The sequence below is a fragment of the Notamacropus eugenii genome, chromosome 6 (genome assembly GCF_028372415.1).
Source record: "Notamacropus eugenii isolate mMacEug1 chromosome 6, mMacEug1.pri_v2, whole genome shotgun sequence".
NCBI classification, from domain to species: domain Eukaryota; kingdom Metazoa; phylum Chordata; class Mammalia; order Diprotodontia; family Macropodidae; genus Notamacropus; species Notamacropus eugenii.
In genome coordinates, this window is record NC_092877.1 from 98,809,133 (window position 1) to 98,827,930 (window position 18,798).

General features: G+C 33.9%; 1 protein-coding gene across 6 annotated transcripts in view; it reads right to left on the reverse strand.

Moving 5' to 3' along the window:
* The window catches only part of GNPDA2 (glucosamine-6-phosphate deaminase 2), a 38,502-nt gene that overhangs the window by 4,837 nt on the left and 14,867 nt on the right, over nt 1–18,798 (reverse strand). The window contains exons 6-8 of one of the 6 annotated variants that reach the window (XR_011969576.1): nt 13,141–13,315; nt 7,542–7,609; nt 3,304–3,767 (exon numbers count right to left, since the gene is read on the reverse strand). Coding sequence is in view for 3 of the 6 variants with exons in the window: in XM_072620645.1 (XP_072476746.1) it covers nt 2,083–2,281; nt 13,141–13,315 (374 nt within the window). In the remaining 3 variants the exon portion in view is untranslated. Of the gene's footprint in view, nt 1–1,983; nt 2,282–3,303; nt 3,768–7,541; nt 7,610–8,750; nt 8,951–13,140; nt 13,316–18,798 lie in introns of those variants that run through there. The other 5 variants (XR_011969575.1, XR_011969574.1, XM_072620645.1 and 2 more) reach the window with 5 other exon arrangements.

Genomic DNA, 18,798 nt, shown 5'->3' on the forward strand with positions numbered 1-18,798 from the left:
ACAAATTAATGACATGGTTAGAATTAAAAGAAAATGTTTAAACACAAACAATAAAGCATTTTCAAATATGTTAGATGCACCTATTTGTTAATGGAAGTCAAAATAGGTATAATCAACTGGGACTCAGAGCCACAAAGGCCTGAGTGGTGCTGGGCATGTCACTTAACCTCAGAGTACTCCAGGCAACTCTCTTTAAGGCTATAAATGATAGAAAAGGTTCAGGCCTCCACTGGAAGAAAGTTTTCCTCACCTGAGTTTTCTGTATCAATGAAAATTCAGGTCTAGACCCTATCCCTAGTTAGAGAGAAAAACTGAAATAGTAATTAGAAATAATTCTTAGCTAGTCATCAAAACAGGTCTCTTAAAGGCAAAACTATCATCTGATAGTTTATTTGAAATGAAAAAAATTTAGCTTTAAAAAAAATTCTAATTTTCACTGATTCAAATTTGACAAATTATTCATAATTTTTATTTTATAGTATTAAAAGTCAGATTCATTTTTAAATAGAAATAGAAGTGGGTGTGAGAGACAAATAACACTAACCCTTATTTCCTTTGTACAGATGCCAGTTATTTTCCTAATGCTTTGATAGGTATGATTACATCACTTCCTTGCTCAGGAACCTTCAGTGTTTCTCTACTATCCACAGGACAAAAAATAAACTTCTTTGTCTGGTATTAATATAATTTACAGTGGAGGCAGCTCGGTGATAGTGAACAGACTGCTGGGGTAGGAAGACCTCAGTTCAAATCTAGAAATAGACAATTTTTAGCATGTGACCCTAAGTAATTTACTTAACCTGTGTGCCTCAGTTACCTCATCTACAAAATAGGGATAAGCACAGCACTTACTTTACAGGTTGTGAGGATCAAATGAGATAGTACTTGTAAAGTGCTTTACAAACCTTGAAGTGGTTGTATGTGTGAATGTATCCATATATATATATGTGTCTATATACATGTTATAAATATATATACATATACACACATAATGTGTATGTAGGTATGTGTAGAAAACATACAAAACTGTTATCTTAATCAATGCAGATACTATCTCCACCCACACAGATCACAATTTAGTCATGCATCCTCATCTTTAGCAAATTTTGTGCATTAATTCACGTGATTTTCTGGTTGAAATATGTATTTATATAACTCTGCATATGTGTATTCACATTTACATATATATGTATATATGTCTACCAACACAGAGATCTGAGATACTGGATTTGAGATCATTCATAGGGGATTCATCCAACATGCTGGGTGGGCCAGTGCCCAAATTGTATCCTTCGCTCTCACTTTATGATCAGCCTATCTCCTTTTCCACTTACCCATCCTTTATGGTATGTCTCTTGTGCAACTAATTCCTATTTACTAATTTGTTGCAACCTTTTTGTGCATATCACATATTCGTGGGTAACCTTCAACTTAATTTTTAAAGATTTGGCATTCTGTGACTAACAAACTGAGCATCGGTGGGAAAATACTGATGTTAAAAGAATGGATTTTTAGAGACACACTTAAGACAAAAACTGCATGGTTTCCCATAGACAATCTAGCCTGCTCTTCCTACTGTTCAGTTCTGGAACCAGTTCATTTTCCAATGGCGCTGTCCAAAATATATTTACTGACAGACCTAACTTACCTTATTACATATCTAGACAACAGACATTCTTCATATACTTAATCCACCCCCCTCGTGTAATAATAGCTTAATTTTTGAGTGTTTCTGTACTTTATTTAGAAAAATTTTAAAAACCAGGATTATGTGAATTTTTTGATAATTCAGACAGGAGCTTAATAGAGTTAACATTATCTCTGGGGAAAAAAGTATTTGTCAAGGCAAATTAGTAATTTATGTCTGTATATGTAAATATATGTATATGAACATGTATACACATATACACACACATATAAATGTGAAATGCTTAAACTACATAAGAGAACTATTGGAAATATTTTCAAATATATGAGAAGTACCTATTTCTAATTCCAGCCATGACTATGTTTCCTCTTTACTTCACTTTCTCTTTTTAAAGGCTGACTCCAATGCCTGGATAGGTTTTCCTTCACCCATACCTGGGACATCTTTCTCTTCTTCCCAAGCTGAACTGTGAAGCTCTCATTTCCATCTTCCATGAAAATTTCCCTGACTCCCCCTGCTCAAAATATTTAATGAACTGAAATGAATTTTCTCCTTTTGTGGAAATCTGGATCAAAGTTGGAAGATACAGACTGCAGTATAGATGTGCTCCCTGTATATAGTGGATGAAGGACTCTACAAACCAATCACAAACAATTATCTCTTTGTAAGTACTTGGTTTTGAAAACGTCTGCTATATACCTGCATTTAAGTACAACACATTTAGCTGTTCCTTGTAAACAATTGAACAGATTTTAAGTAGGTAAAATTTTCATGAGAATTAAAATCTGAATTCATCAAGTGTACTCAACTCATTTGTTAAATAAGACTGAAGTCTTTAAAATGTGCTAATAAAAACTTTAGCAACCTCTAGTCAAGCAATAGCATATTCTATTTCTAACAAGCATTTATTAAGTGGTGTTGGAAACAGATTTATGGAGAAAGACAATCCCTCTCGAGGATCTTACGTTCTAAAAGAAAACACATATTTAAGTATATAGAAAATGCATGCAAAAAGAATAAATATAAAAAAATACAAAGTAATTACATATAAGGTGACTTGAGAAGGAAGGCACAGTTGGGAGAATCAGAAAGAAGTTTCATGTAGAAAGTAGTGCTTAAGCTGTCTCCAGAAAGATGAAAGGGATCTAAGAGACACAGGTGAGGAGGGATTTAATTGAGAGAGTTGTGGGAGAGGGGACACAGAGTGGAGGGAGCACTGAAAATGCAAAATAAATAAATAAATAAAAGATTGGGGGCAGGGGAGGTGATGGAGTGACTCATGCAAGGAAAACAGTCAGTCTGGATTGCAGATTTTTGGAGAGGAAATAATGGAACAGTGTCCAAGGAAGCACTGGAGCCAGGTTGTGAAGGTCTTTAAAAGCCAAACTGAGTTGAGTTTATATTTTATCTTAGAAGCAACAGAGAGTCACTGGCATTACAGGGTCAGATCTGAGCTTAAGGAAACAGCAGCAGTGTAGAGCATGATCTGAAGTCAAGAGAGACAGATTAGGAGGCCCTTGTAATAACATAACAGAGAGAATATTGAAGGCCTGAATTAAGGTTATGACTATGTGAAAGTGTTAGATGCAAAAAATGTTGTAGAGTTAGAAATGGCAAGATCTGACAACTGAATAAAATATATAAAGTGAAAGAGATATTGAAAAAAATTGTATGTACTTTAAAAATAATACCAATTACATAGCTCATTCAAGTTTTATGTATACAATAATGGTAACCTTTACAAAGAACATAATGGCTATTATTTCATCTGAACTTCATGACCACCCTGAGAAGCAATATAGACATTACTGTCCCATTTTCCATTTTTGGAACAGGAAATCAGGCTTAAGCGACTTGTCCATTGTCATAAAGTAAATTAGGATGAGAGGAGTTAAATCTGATCTTAGCTCTATCAATTGGCACTTATAGTGCACTTATATTAAACTATTTGACTTCTATAAAGCATGTTTTGGGCAAAGTGAAACCTACATTTGAACCAGTATGGTAACTGTGCAGACAAAAGGATACAGAGGAAAGGGGAGACTGGTAAGTAACATAAAAACCTCTGGTGTGTCACTAGGCCCATACTCTCAAAGCCTTGTTTGATAGGCAGGACCTCCTGTACAGAAATAAAAAACAGAAAAATAGTTCAGGAAATTGATCCTTGCACAGAGGACTGATGTAGTTGTGAAAGAGGACTTTAATTATCTGAACATACACTGAAATTCTCTCTGCCAAAACTTATTTTTATAATTTCATGCTACATGAGGTAGAAGAACCAACGAGGTAAAATTCCACTTTTATTATAATTTCTCATCAATAAGAAGACAGTTACAGAAATCTTGGTAGCCTTGGGAACTAGTGATAACACCACCTGAGAATCAGTGTTAGGGGAAGAAGAAAGTTTATCACAGTCCACCATGTGCCTGAAGAGGGGAGGAGCAGATTCTTAAATTTTCACCAAGAAGAGAGCTGAGAAAAGATATCATGGACTAAAATTCTATAGGTGAATAAGCCCAGGAATACTGGGGAGCTCTCAAGAATGAAATTCAAAGGGACACAAAAAGGAACAATTCTGAGGCGAAGGAAAAGAGTAGTTATTTAATGAAACTACTGTCTACTCAAATTTCCAAATCTTTACCATGATGGTTATTGTATATAGTGACCCTCAGGTTATTCTCCTTCCCTTTGCAAGCTAGCTCACCACTCCCTCTCCTTCCCAACTCTTTCCCTTATTCTAGGGGATGCCAACATTTACATTCTATCTGGTTATACACTCAGTTGGCCCTGCCTTAAACAAATACACAAATAAAAACAAACAGAAAAGCCTGAGGGTGATCTTCATGCCAGAAGGCATGTCCAAGGATAGGTAACAACTAAAAGAAACAAGCCAGTTGACTTATTTATAGCTATTTTGATGAAGTATTTTTTTTTTTAGATACAGTTAAAGGAGGGTTTAAATAAATATTTAAAATTGGGGAAAGAAGCAATTAAGTAGTTAACCCTTCAGGATCATAAGATTAAATTCCTTGCTATCAGACTTTTTGGGGAATAGACATGAAATAAAGAAGAGAAAATTTGAACTAGTTGCTTTTTCTTTAAAAGGTGGATTAAGAAATACCATGAATTGGCAAAAAAAATTTCTAGAAATAACTTCTTAAAAATAACTATCAACTTATAATATGTAAAATGAAAAAGAATATAATAGCTTTGATTTCTAGCATATCTTGAGGACACACTGTTCAGGATAATCATTAATCTAGAAAATAGGTCTCAATACACAAATCACCAATTTCCAAGAAGTTAGAATGAAACAGAATCATTTATGACTAAAACTGTACTGAACATAATTTGAATTTTCTTAAATGACTTAGAAAGCACTTATGGATGCTAAAGCAAATCAAGGCTGCTATTAAGAATATCAATCAGTTATCGTTTGTTGATAAAGTAAATGCTAGCTTATAGAAACTGTTGGTTGACAAGCAGCTTCCTGCAAACAAATAGTGTGATACAGAAAACGATGACAATGTACATTTTCAAGGCTATTTTTGGTTTACATAAAGTAAAGCTTTAAGAAATCAAACCACCATTTGGTTTGTCTTGTCTTTTTTGTGCACCTAGCTTATCTTGCTATAAGTAGGTGTAACATGAAGAACGCTATAAAAATACCTAAAACCAAATTTATCAATCCAAAGGCATTTAAGTAATTAGGTTTTCTGGTTGAACAAGTGATTTTCTCTTTTCTTAATTAGTTTTAGCATTATGCTGAACTCCTGTCTTCCTTTTACCTCCTATTCTTATTTCATGAAAAATTTCCCCTAGACAGGGGCAGGATATTATAAATCTCTAAAGGAAAGCTATTGAGATTCTACTTTATGTTACAACTAAAAAACTCTATGTGTGTGGGTGGGGCTTTCTTTTTGAGTGACATAAAAGCTCTGGTTCTATTCAAGTTGAAAATCTGCAGTCTCTATAGTAACTATCACTACCTTTCCCAAAGTAATTTGTATAACGTATGAAAAGTTTTCTAGCTGGCAACAAAGCCATTGTTCAAAGTGCATTTAATCTCCAGTTTAAATTTTTGGTAGAAACTTAATTACTTCAATGACCTTTTTAGGCCTTACTCTAAAACTCAACCCTTGACCTGGTTTTAACTGGGCAAAAAATAAACACAGAACATGCTATATCCACCTGGTGAACATTTCCAAACTTAGGTAGTAGGTCATATCAACAGATAAAAAGGGCAATGTTGAGCCTACACTTTCCACCTTATCAGGATCTATCAAAGCTTGCCATCCAGGATCACTTTCATACCACAATGAGGAATCAGAGAAAGATTTTGGTGAAAAATGTAGAAGATACTATCTATGTAAATACACAATAGCAACAAAAACCCCATGAACAAAATTTTATTCTATTTTTTTCCTCCTTTGTTCTGTTTAATAACATACATAACAACAACCAACAAACCTTTATTCTATTTCTAGGAAGAGATCTATAACATTTCTGTAGGTATAAAGGGCAACATGGTATAATAGAAGGTATGCTTGGAGTTTGGAAGTCTGGATCCTACAGTTCCCTGAGCAAAATTACTTTTGACCTGATTCTTCCATTTATAAAATGAGGAATGAGAGAGTTCAAACTAGATGTCCCATAGACATTTGTGAATCCAAAGGTCCAAAGCAGAACCTACTGCCTTCCTCCTAAGCCTACTCCTTTTCCAAACCTCTTTCAAGGGTACCACCTTCTATGCAGGCTCCCAAGTTCAAAAGCTTGAAGTTCTTGGAAGACTTTCCCTCTTTCCATATATCCATTCAGTTATCAAATCTTGTCATTTCTAGTCCCACATCTTTCACATCCAATGCCTTTAGTCACACAGTTGTGACCTTAGATTAGGTGTTCCATCACTAAACAACAGCTCTAATTGGTCTTCTTTTCTCAAGTCTATCCCTTCTCCCCTTCATTCTTTATACAGCTGCCAAAAAGATTTTTAAGTGCAGGTCTGATTGTAGCACTTCTGCTCAAAACAAGTGTCCCTTATTACCTCTAGAATAATACACAAACTGCTCTAATTGACACTTAAAAGTGCTTTACAACCTGGCCTTTACTTGTCTTACTAGGTGTTAATCCTCTTTCTGAGTTGTACATTCTAGCCACTATTCTTAGAATTCCTCGTCTGGCACTTCATTTCCTATCTCAATGGCATTTTTTCCCTGTTGTTTCTCATGTTTAGAATGCACTACCCTCCTTGCTTCCATTCTTCTTCAGCACCATATTCTACCTGAAGGCTTTCCTGATTCTTTGGCTCCTAGTGCCCTCCCTCTTGTGCCTTGTATTTATGTTGTACAGTCACTTACTGCACATACTTAAATATGTCTTGTCTCTACTGTCAGCACAGAATTCTTGGAGTAGCAGCTTTATTTTGGAGAAGAACAGAACGGAGCTTGTCACATAATAGGTGCTTACTCAATGCTTATTGATTCAAACATTCTGGCTATAAAGTTCTACAATATAAATTTAAAAAGCAATACAAATAACAAACCTGCACTTCCTTCCAAATAATTATGTATTCGGGATGTCTTGCTGATTAATTAATCAGCTAACACCTATTACAAATTAGTAGAATTTGCCCGTGTTGACACTTCTAATTTCTTATACATTTGTATCCTTCGAAGTGACCAGTACAGTGGCTAATACTAAGAGGCCTTCAATAACTACCTGATAAATGATACATAACTAAGGTACACTTAGCTTATCATTACACTATTTCATAATTATAAATAAAAATGATACTAACTTTATGTTGAATAAACAAGTACTAAAGATGTTGGCATAATAAGGGCATGTTATCATCATAGTTAAATAATATCTATGTAAAATGAAAAAAATTCACCTTAATTAAGGACTCTCATACAATATCCGTTTGATTTTCCAATTGGGTAGTGCATCTCTAAGTTTTTGCTTTTCAAAAAAAATAAATTGAATTATGTTAGTTCCTTATATCAACTACAAAGAATTAGAAGCAATTTGATGCCAATACAAAGTGACTACCACCATAAACTTTGCCTTCTTCCTTCTACTTAAAAACCAATATAATTTCAGTTCTTCTGAGCTGTTTTTGGGGAAGCTTGGGTACATGAAGAAATGCAAGAGCAACCTTACTCTGTGCCCCTCATACTCTTGAGTCTTCACCAAAAGCTCTGAGAATTTAAATGTGTTTAAATGTGGACAATTTTGCTGCCTAAGTTTCACTCTGAAAACATTCTGATAATTTCTCATAGAATATCTTTCAAGCACATGGTTAGGAGTACTTAAAAAAAGAAAATGTTATTTTAAAACTAAAAGAAATCAGTAATTTAATTGAAATAAGGACCCATTAGACAAAGAAATCTGTTTACAGTTTTGCCTTTGACTCCAAACTATGAAGAAGTATTAATATGGCAATCTTATAGATTACAAGACAGTGAGGGAAACTTGTGCTAACGACGTTATTTTGTTATTGCTGCTGAGTCACTGCAGTTGTGTCCAACTCTGTGACCCCATTTAGGGTTCTCTTGGCAGAGGTACTAGAGTGGTTTGTCATTTTCTTCTTCAGTTCACTTTACAGATGAAGAGCTAAGGCAAACTGGGTTAAGTGACTCGCCCAGGGTCACACAGATGATAATTGTCTGAGGCAGGATTTGAATACTCTCCTTCTCACTCCAGGATTGGCACTCTCTTCACTGTGCCACCTAGCTGTCCTAACAAGATTAAGCAAGGTTGTTAAAGCACTACTTTGCCTATTCATGCAACCTGAAACTTTAGTGCTTCATTTTCAAGGTCTAATTAATCAGGCTTCACTCTACTGATGAATTCAGTATCAGAGGGCATCAAAACCAAATGATTATTCCCAAATTATTTTTGCTGTTTTTCTTGACCTATGGAAAACCTATATATCCCTCAAATTCTTCACCAAGTCTCATTTCAATGAAACCCTCTCCAGCTACCTCAGACCATCTTAAAAGTGACCAGAAAAGGCACAATTCTTTGAGGATCAATTCCTTATTTTTTGTTATCAAACAATTTAGGAGTTCTTAATACCACATATTTCGAAGTTCTTTACTAATGTTTCAAGTGATTTTATTTCATAAAGTATCTTAACATATTTATATACTCTCCTTTCATTCTTTCATGTATGTTAATCTTCTCTTTCCAACTAATCTATAATATCCTTGAGGGAAGGAATAATGTCATATTTCTTGAAAATCTTTCACAGTGTAGATCACAGTACTGGACCTCAAATAGCTGCTCAACAATTATTAGCTGGTAAAAAAAAACAAAACAAAAAACCAAATATTAGCTGGTTTCTTAACATTAACCTGATTATAAAAATTTGGATATCTGAAGCAATTAAGTTAGGGATGATTATTTGGCTCACAAAAGACATCTTCCCTGAGGAAAAGCTTTCTTCACAAATATAAAACTGATTCAAAATAGGATTTAATTTACAAAAATTTAGTTTGAATGCTTTTCAGGAAAATACATATATTGTTCAGAGAAAGGTTATAAGGAAATTGTTTTAAAAATATGTAGAATCTGACTAGGTTCTTGATTTTATTTTCCCATCGAGATTGGAGTATTTGGGAAAATCTTTTAACTGAAGTTCTTCCACATAAAAGGGCGACTGAGTCAGAGAGGTGAAGGGAAATGAGTTATCACCTCCCTTTTGTAAAAGGTCCAGGAAGGACGACTCCTAGGAACTGAAGGGAACATCCCAGTTTTACTATGACTGATATTCAAAGGAGAAGGAGAAAAATAGAGAGACATAAGAATGAGCAAGATAGCACTGGGTTAACTAGGGGAAATTTTTCTTAAAACATAATAACTGTAAACTTAAGCTAGATAATAAACCAAGGATTTACTAAAACCCCAAAGAAATTCACTGTTTTTCTAATCTGCTGTACACAGTAACACACATAATGGAGCGTCTGGCACTATGTGAAAAAAGTTTACAAATTTTTTTTCCAAAAAGATGAGGACTATTAAATACCATAGCATTTATGCTATTTCATTGTCAATGCCACTGAAAGGGAAATGATTAAATATAAATAAATCATTTTAAATAAATAAGTATTGAAGAAAAAAGGTATAATTTTTTTTAATAGGGTTTAGAAACATCTTTTTTTTTTTTCCCTGAGTTTTTGAAACTCTATTATAGCACTGGGCTAATGAGTTGAGTTGAGACAGATAAAAATATCTATTAGGATCCTAAGTACATACAACCCAAGGACACCCGAAACATATTGCTTTAAGACAACCAACAAGAAACAGGAAACTAAATTCTTCATATCATTTTGAGTTTTGTCTATGTGAGAGTGACGTGTGTGAGTGTGTGTGTTCTACACGTGACATCACAAAAATGAAATTTTTTAAATCAGTAACTGATGATACTTATACATGCTATGGTTAAGAGGTTTTTACTATATTAGACAAGTAATTAAAATCTCATTTAGATTCCTTTTAACATTTCTTAAAGGAAGAAGGAAAAAAAGAGAATAATGTAGATGGCTCCCCAGTCAAGAAAGGAGATTACTAACCCAGGTTGAAAACGTTAAGCAGCCTTATAAACGTTCAGAAAAATCAGTGGATACCACAATAATGTAATGGAATAGCTTCAAAATACACCCCAGCTCTGTCTATCTGCATTCATTAGAATCAGACATAATTCAGATATGTAAAAACCCAGATAAAAATAAGTGTAGTACTGTTACTTAAAAGGTTGATCAACTGAGAGGCAGAGAGTATGGAAAATGGACAGAGCACTACAAATCAGAAAGATATGGGTATGAATCTTGCCTTGGACAGCAAGGAATCTTGTCTTGCTGAATGGCCCTGGGAAAGTCACTTAACCATCCTAAGGCCTTTGTTTCCAGATCTGTAAGTGAGGGAATTATAGTACTTTTCAAGAAAAGACATTCCATATACCAAGGCTGACAAATTGGAAACAGTAAAGAAAGATGCTACAAGTGATACACTAAATCCAAGATAATAAATGAGGAGGCAGTATGATATTAAAATGGTAAAAAGAAACACTATTAGGAATCTGATGACATTACTTCTTTTTCAAATTTATAAACTATTTATTAGTTGTCATGAACTGTGGTAGGCACTCAAGATACAAAACAAAAATACAATCGTCCTTGCATGTGGAGTTTGCATTCTATAGGGAAATAATATATACATGTACAAGGAAACACAAAATGTATTCATGCCTCTCAAATCATCTCACATGGAAAATATTCAAAGAAGGAAAGTTCAAATCTTATTAGCACTATTATTGGAAAAAAGTGAAGCCCTATTTAATGACCTCTTCTGGTTAGTAGAGCTATTTTTCTTGAAAACTCACACATGACATTACGTCTAATCTCTGCTTTATTACGTACTAATTTTCATAGATCATTTGACCTCTCTGGGTCTCACTTATAAAATGAGGAGTTTAGACTACAAAATCTCTAAGGTGAGTTCTAGCACTCTTTACTACTATATAATTGTACTGTGAAAGAAATGACGTATCCTCCACCTAAAAATTATTTTTATTTAATTCTCTATAAAAATCTCCCTTTCTTCCAAAGGGAGCTAGGTGGCACAGTGGATAAAGTGCTGAAGCTGGAGCCATGAAAACCTGAGTGGTGAAAGGAAGTCTGATGCTTATTAGCTACGTGACGCTAGGTGAGTCACTTAAAAACCTCGGTATGCCTCAGTTTCCTCAACTATAAAATGGGGATAATAGCACCTGCACTCATCAAGGTGTTGTGAGGATCAAATGAGGTAATAATTGCAAAATATTTAGTACAGTGCCTGGTACACAGTAGGTGCTTAAAAAAAAATGCTTGTTCTTTTCTCTCTTTCCCCCATAGGATGTTAAATCCTTGAGTCCAGGAACTTGCTTTTGTCTTTGTATCCCCAGGGCCCAGCACAATGCTTGGCACTTAGTAGGTGCTAATAAATGCCTGCTGTAGTTGAAAATGTAAGTGTTTTACCACCAATAAACATAAAAAGCCATTGCCCAACCTTCTCTAAAAATGTATCATGAAAAAAATCTGTTGTAAAATTTTTTTTCTCCAAGTGATATGATATTTAGGAAGAATTATGAAGGAAAAAATAGGAAAATGTCAGCAAAAATTGTGACCATAAACCATTTTATTCAGAACTCAATACTGCAGTGTTCACTTATTCAACAAACACACATTTTTAAATTACAAATGTTTTTGATTTCTCAATGATGCATTTGTAGCTGGCAAAAAGATTAATGAAATTTAACATATTCAAATCTAAATGGATCTTTTCTCTTCTATATCCTTCTATATAGTGTGGGAATCAAAGTTAATTGAAGTGTTACCATAAATGTCATGTTTTATTATAAATGGTCTGTCAATGAAATTTAGGAGAGAAATGAAGGAAAGTTGTGTTTAAAATGAACTTTTTTTTCTTAGACTCAGAAATATCATAAGGAAATGCATTAAGAAATTCAGTATTCCTGTTACAATAAATACAAGTGAATAAGAAAGAGTAAGTAAAATAGACATTCCATAGTTAAGCAGTTAAAAGTACAACAAAGGGGAAAAATAAAAACTTCTTACAAAAGTTTGCACTTAAAAGTTCACTCATATGACATTCAAAATTTCAGTCCTCATTTAAATGTTCATAGTTTGAAGATACTTTACTTTTAAAGTTTCCCTATAAATTTTTTAATAACTGGTCCCCTGAAATGTACTGAGGTCTTTAATGCAAGTATCATTTTTACAAAGTGTTCTTCATTTTCCATGTTCTTCTTTACATGTGAAAATTACTTGTACAAATCTAAATAATTTGTAATTTAATAATATAGATATTTCTTATTTTAAAGAACGACTGAGACAAAAGCAAGAAAGCTCCCAGTTAAATCTGAAAGTTATTTAGCTCAACTCATTTACTTTCATCTAAACTAGCAGAGAATGTCAAGAAAAAAATAACATCAAATATAATTTTAGATGTACTACATATAGCACTGGTTATAAAGTTTCAAAGTAGGTAAGACATTAGTATCATATCAAATTAATGTAACTCAAGTTGACATGAATTTCAAAATGGGTGAGAACCCTAAACTGTAAAAACACAATGACCAATAGCAGAGAAAAAGTCCCACATAGATATAAAATAACTGAAACTATATAATTTCACTCTTGGCTAAAATTTCCATATGCAAAACTGAGCCATGAACAAAAAGTCTTAACAAAAAGTACAGACCAAAGGTCTTCCTATTGCTCTCCTTTTTCAAAATTAGAAAACAGAAAAGCCATTCAGCAACCACTATTACTTTAATTTGGACATTCTCACTTCTTGAAAACATAGGTAATGTGCCAGCACAATGCCAGTTTTCAGAAATATAGGGCAGGATTTAATTCCATAGCCATATATTAATTTAAGTATATCATTAACAAATCATGTGTAGTTAACTTAAATTCAATGCTCACCTTTAAAGTATTTCACAGTTTTAACTCTTAATTCTAAGGTAGCATCTTCATCACATACAAAAATAGTTCGAGGATGCTGCTGGAAAGCTGAAACAGTCCACATATGATTGACTCCTTCTTCTATTGCCTTGTACAGTGCAAAGGCTTTATGTGCACCTGTTATGAGAATCATTACCTGGAAAATAGTAAAATGTACATTAGATTCCAAAAGACTCTATACAATTTTAAATGGTGCAATGGTAATTGGAAAGAGGTAACATCAGCCTCCTGAAAGTTTACACATTACTCTGCAAAACTAGAACTATATCAGGAATAATAGGGTTAGTTCAATGTTAGGAAAACTATAAACCTAAAAGACTCAATTAATAGCATGGTGTCTGGAATATAGCAGGTATTTAATAAATGCTTGTTGAATGACAGACTGAATATTACTGTGTTCTACTAAATGATGAATATCATAGATTCAGAGAAATTTGGGAAGACCTATATGAACCTATACATAGAGAAATATGTAGAACCAGCTGAACAATTTAAACCACAATAATTTAAAGCAAAATCAATCTGAAAGACTTTAAAATTGATCAATAATGACAAATCATGACGTCAGAAAATAGATGACAAAGCAACCCTCCCTACTTCCCAACACTCAGAAAAGAGATTTAGAATAAGATATGCATTTCCATACATGGCCAATCTGTTTTTCTTATTTTGTTTTGTTATATTAATTTATTACAATTTGTTACCAAGGAGGAGCTATGTGGCACAGTGGATAGAACACCAGACCTAAAGTTAGGAAAATCTGAGTTCAGATCACTTGAGACATTGTCTAGCTATGTGACCTCAGGCAACTCACTTAACCCTGTTTGCCTCAGTTTGCTAATGAATAAGAGAAGGAAATGGCAAACCATTCCAGTATCTTTGCCAAGAAAATCCCAAATGGGATCATGAAGAGTTGTGAAAAAATTGGATACCACCACCACCACCACAACAACAACAAGGGAGGAGCTTTTATTTGAAGGTACAGTGATGAATTAGTAATGAAAGAATTCCAAGAGTGGAAAAAAATCAATATGACATTTTAAAAATACACAAAAGAAAACTATAAAGTTCAGAAGGGGACAAGTTCATATATGTAACAAGTTCATAGTTAAGTGCATAATCCTCTATTTTGTTCTCTTTATATAGAAATATTAGATGATTAAATTCATAATAAAATATTTTTTAGAAAAATTTAAGAAGGAACAATTACTTAGTGCCAGGTTTAACGAATAAGTCACGGTGTTGATTCACTTTTAATGATGATAAGATTTAGGAATAAAGATAAGCAATGAATTTGCAAATGTGGCAAAATTGTACCTAGATGTTTGAGGCAAATGAATAAGCATAATGTGGGAAGCTGGGATAGGTTTAATAGGGTGACAAAGAACACTGGGACTCTGAGATGCAAAACTTTTCTGTTTTGAAAACAAAACCAAAAAAAGATACATAAAAGGCAAGGGCACTTAGAAACAATCTTTTAATTGGGTACACAGGGGTGATCTCAAACTAAATAAGATCAAGAAATGCAATATGTTCATATTAGAAGAATGAATTGAAAGAGAATCCTTAGAAGGCTCGTAGAAGATATTAATCTCTGTGAGAATGCCTATAGCAGACTGTTGGGAGAAAAATCCCGACACAGAAAAGAACTAAGGACCTTGCAACTTAAGGATACATTCGTCTTACTTTTCAACAGGAAGTCTCGGACACTGGTCCCACTCACTCTTTATGTGTGTTGATATAGAGAGCTGTCAAAAGTAATGTTTTAAAAGGAGAGAAATCCATTTTACTAATTTTATTAATCACCGTCTGTGAAGTGTCTTTTCATACAACATGATAAAATTCTAGACATATGAATATACACAACGCTGTCATCTCAATTTGACAGAAATTCTCAACAAAGGTATGTTTGGACTGTCACCATGTGAAAAAATACAAATGAGGAAATTTTAATGCATTGCTCTAATGAAAAAATTATCTAGTGTTTTTCTCAAATTCTGTTTAGGGAAATGATGAGGTACTGTGAGATAATACAGGGATAAAAAGAAAAGTTGTAATGGCAGACAATGCCATACAAAAACAAAAAAAAAATACAACACCCTCTCTCTAGTCTGTTAGTTATGCATAATATCCACATTCAGATAGTGTTGAAAAGTACCAGAATGGTTAAAACAACTTATCACATAATTGAAAAGTTGGCCTCTGACTGACATAGAATCTGTCTTTGAGCATACCAATAACATACGATGTATAATCAGTTCACTGTTGGTCTATCTTAACAGAAGGCATGTTAAAAACAATTGGTATTCAGTTTATAGTCTCAGTTTTAAAAATCTTTTTTTATTTGTCAGAAATCTATCATGTGATGCTTACATAAAATCTGTAAATTTTAAAAGACAATATAACAAAAAAGTATTAATATTCAATATTCAGTTAATGAGACATCCAGTAACTTTATTTGAGGACCAAATCCCCCCTAAAAAGAAAAAAAAATATAAATATGACCATAGCTACTTCCAATATAGATTTACTTCTGAATATTCTGAAGGTACACAAGATGTTATGTTATACATTTTTGTCCCCGAATGCTTCTTTTGTTAGGACAAAACTAAGTTTCAGAAACAAAAACACACCAAATTTAAGAAGCAAATTCTCTAACTTTTAAGGTCAAAACACAGTGGACTGAAAGAATGCCCAAAGAATTTCTTAATGCAAACGACTCTTTAACTGCAACAACTTGGAGAACCACTGATCTTATGACAACATAAATAAATTATATATTTTACTGCTAAAGATCCAGAGTTACTGTCAAAAGGAGAACTATGACAAATTCTTTTTTTTAATTCTAATTTATTTATTTTTAGTTTTCAACATTCATTTCCACAAGATTTTGAGTTCCAACTTTTCTCCCTTCCTCCCTCCCCACCTATCCCCACTGAGAAGGCAAGCAATTTGATATATGCTATACATGTGTAGTTACGCAAAAGACTTCCATAAAAATCATGTTATGAAAGACTAACTATATTTTGCTCCATCTTATCCTGCCCCCCATTTATTCTATTTTCTCTTTCGACCCTATCCCTCCTCAAAAGTATTTACTTCTAATTGCTCCCTCCTTCCATTTGCCCTTCCCTTCTATCATCCCCCCACATCTGCTTATTCCCTTCTCCCTACTTTCCTGTAGTGTAAGATAGAATTTCACAGCAAATTGAGTGTGCATGTTATTCCCTCCTTAAGCAAAATGCGATGAGAGTAAGGTTCACTTTTTCCCTCTCACCTCCCCTCTCCCCTTCCCTTCCATTGAAAAAGCTTTTCCTTGCCTCTTTTATGTGAGAGATAATTTGCTCCATTCTATTTTTTCTTTTCTCCTACTGACATATTCCTCTCTCACCCCTTAATTTTATTTTTTTAGATATCATTCCTTCCTATTCAACTCACCCTGTGCCCTCTGTCTATATGTATATAATCCCTTCAACTACCCTAGTACTGAGAAAAGTCTCAAGAGTTATAAATATTATCTTTCCATAGAGGAATGTAAACACTTCTTTAGAAAGTCCTTTAAGAGTTCTCTTTTCTGTTTACCTTTTCATGCACAGCATGCTGGACTGCGCCCTGCCCCCTGTGAGGCATGATAGACACTTCCCAGCAACCTTCCAGGGTGTCTTGCTTCACCTCGTCATTCTGTGGGTTCTGCAGCTCCAGAATTCGTTTAGAGCCATTTCTTACAGGTATTTGGCTGGGCTTGGGGACAACATTCTAAAAAGTGGGTGCTGTTACTCCACCATCTTGGCTTTGCCCTGACACTATGACAAATTCTTAGTTCAGAGTCCTGTATATAGTTCTATCATTAAGGACAATTATTTGTTGATTTTTATTATATGCTCTATCTTAATTAAAATTACTGGTGTCTATGAGTAAATCAAAATGTACATAAAATTCCTCAAGTATATTTTAAGAGAGTGGAGAGGTTAACAGGACTTTTGAGACACATAACATTTTCTGAACTAAAAGCAGTGACAAAATTTCAGTCAGCAGTTTAATAAGCCGACAACTATAATCAAGGCATTAAAATCTTTCATAAAACCATGAATATTAATCTTCAAAATACAAGACTTAATCTATATATTAATTACTTTTCATTTTATGATTTATAGTAACAGATTTCCCCACAATAACCCATGTAAGGTAGTTGACACAAACAGTTTTATTTGCATTTTAAATAGAAAACAAGATTTAAAAAGTTTAAATTACTGATCCATTGTTCATAGCTAGTAAGGGGTCAGAGATAGGGTTTGACTCTAAGTTTTTGGTTTATTTTTTGTTGTGGTTGTTTTAAATAATATCAGGTTGAGTGTTCTTTGTCTTACACCATACCACCTCAATAGCAAGGAGAGAAGTCAATTCAACAAAAACTTATTAAGCCCTTGCAAAGTGCTTTAGAGGGAAGGGAATTAAAAGACCCACAAAGTATGTAAACAACGAACTCATTCAAGATAAAATTCTGAAATACCTAGGAAGAGTTGATCAGTGAGGAATAAGATAGAAGAATACTTCTAGCTAAAGGCAAAGAAAGAAATGTGTCAGTCATTAAGAGAAGCTGCTAGGCTTTAAAGAATAAGCAGCATTTCAACAGGTAATGTAGAAGAATATTTCAAGTTAGGGGGAATGATCTATGACAAGTGTAAAAAATGAGCACGGGATGTCTAAAGAATGTCTAGCACTCTACTCTGGCCAGAATGCACAATATACTAATCAATGAACAAGCATTTATTATGGAGATACCAAGATACAAATGAAAATAGTTTAAACTGAAGAAACATTCAGATGATACAACATGTATATAAGTAACATCTACAGAGTATCTACAAGGTAAATACATGGTAATTCTGGGAGGGGCTATCCAATGAACTCCAAAGGTTCTCTATTGATTCTAGAACCAAAAGTAAACTCCTCTATTTGGCAATGAAAGCCCTTCACAACCTGGCCCTAAACAAATTACGTACTTCCTCTTCCTACACTTTACCATTCTACCCACAATGCCCTTCTTGCTGTTCCTCATTTACAACATCATTTCCCATCTCTGAACACTTCCCCTTATGCTTACAAAACAGGAAGAGTTTATAGATTCTGGAGTCAATAGGGAGCCAATGGATTTGACTGAATGATGGACTGATATGACCTATGGCTGCTAAGGGGTGAAGAGGTTGGAGTGGTGGATCTGAAGTAAAGAAGATCTGAGTTCAAAACTGACTGATAATCATTGTCTGTATGAAACTGGGCAAAGCTCCTGACCTCCTGTAATTGCAGTTTCTTCATTTGTAAACTGGTAATAATAGTATCCACCTCACAGGGTTGTTGTAAGGATAAAAAAAGATTATAATAAGCTCTGCAAATATTAAAGCAATATGTAAACGCTAGCTGCTATTTATTATTATTATTGTTAGATGATGGTGGAATGGACAATGGATCAAGAAAAGAGGAATAATGTGAAATGATGTTAGAAAGGTGAGCTAAAGCTAGACTGTTAAAGCTCTTAAATGTCAGTTCTAGAAATGAGTTTCATCCTGGGTGCTAAAAAAAAAGACAATGAAAGATACTGTCCGACCTGTGGATTAAGAT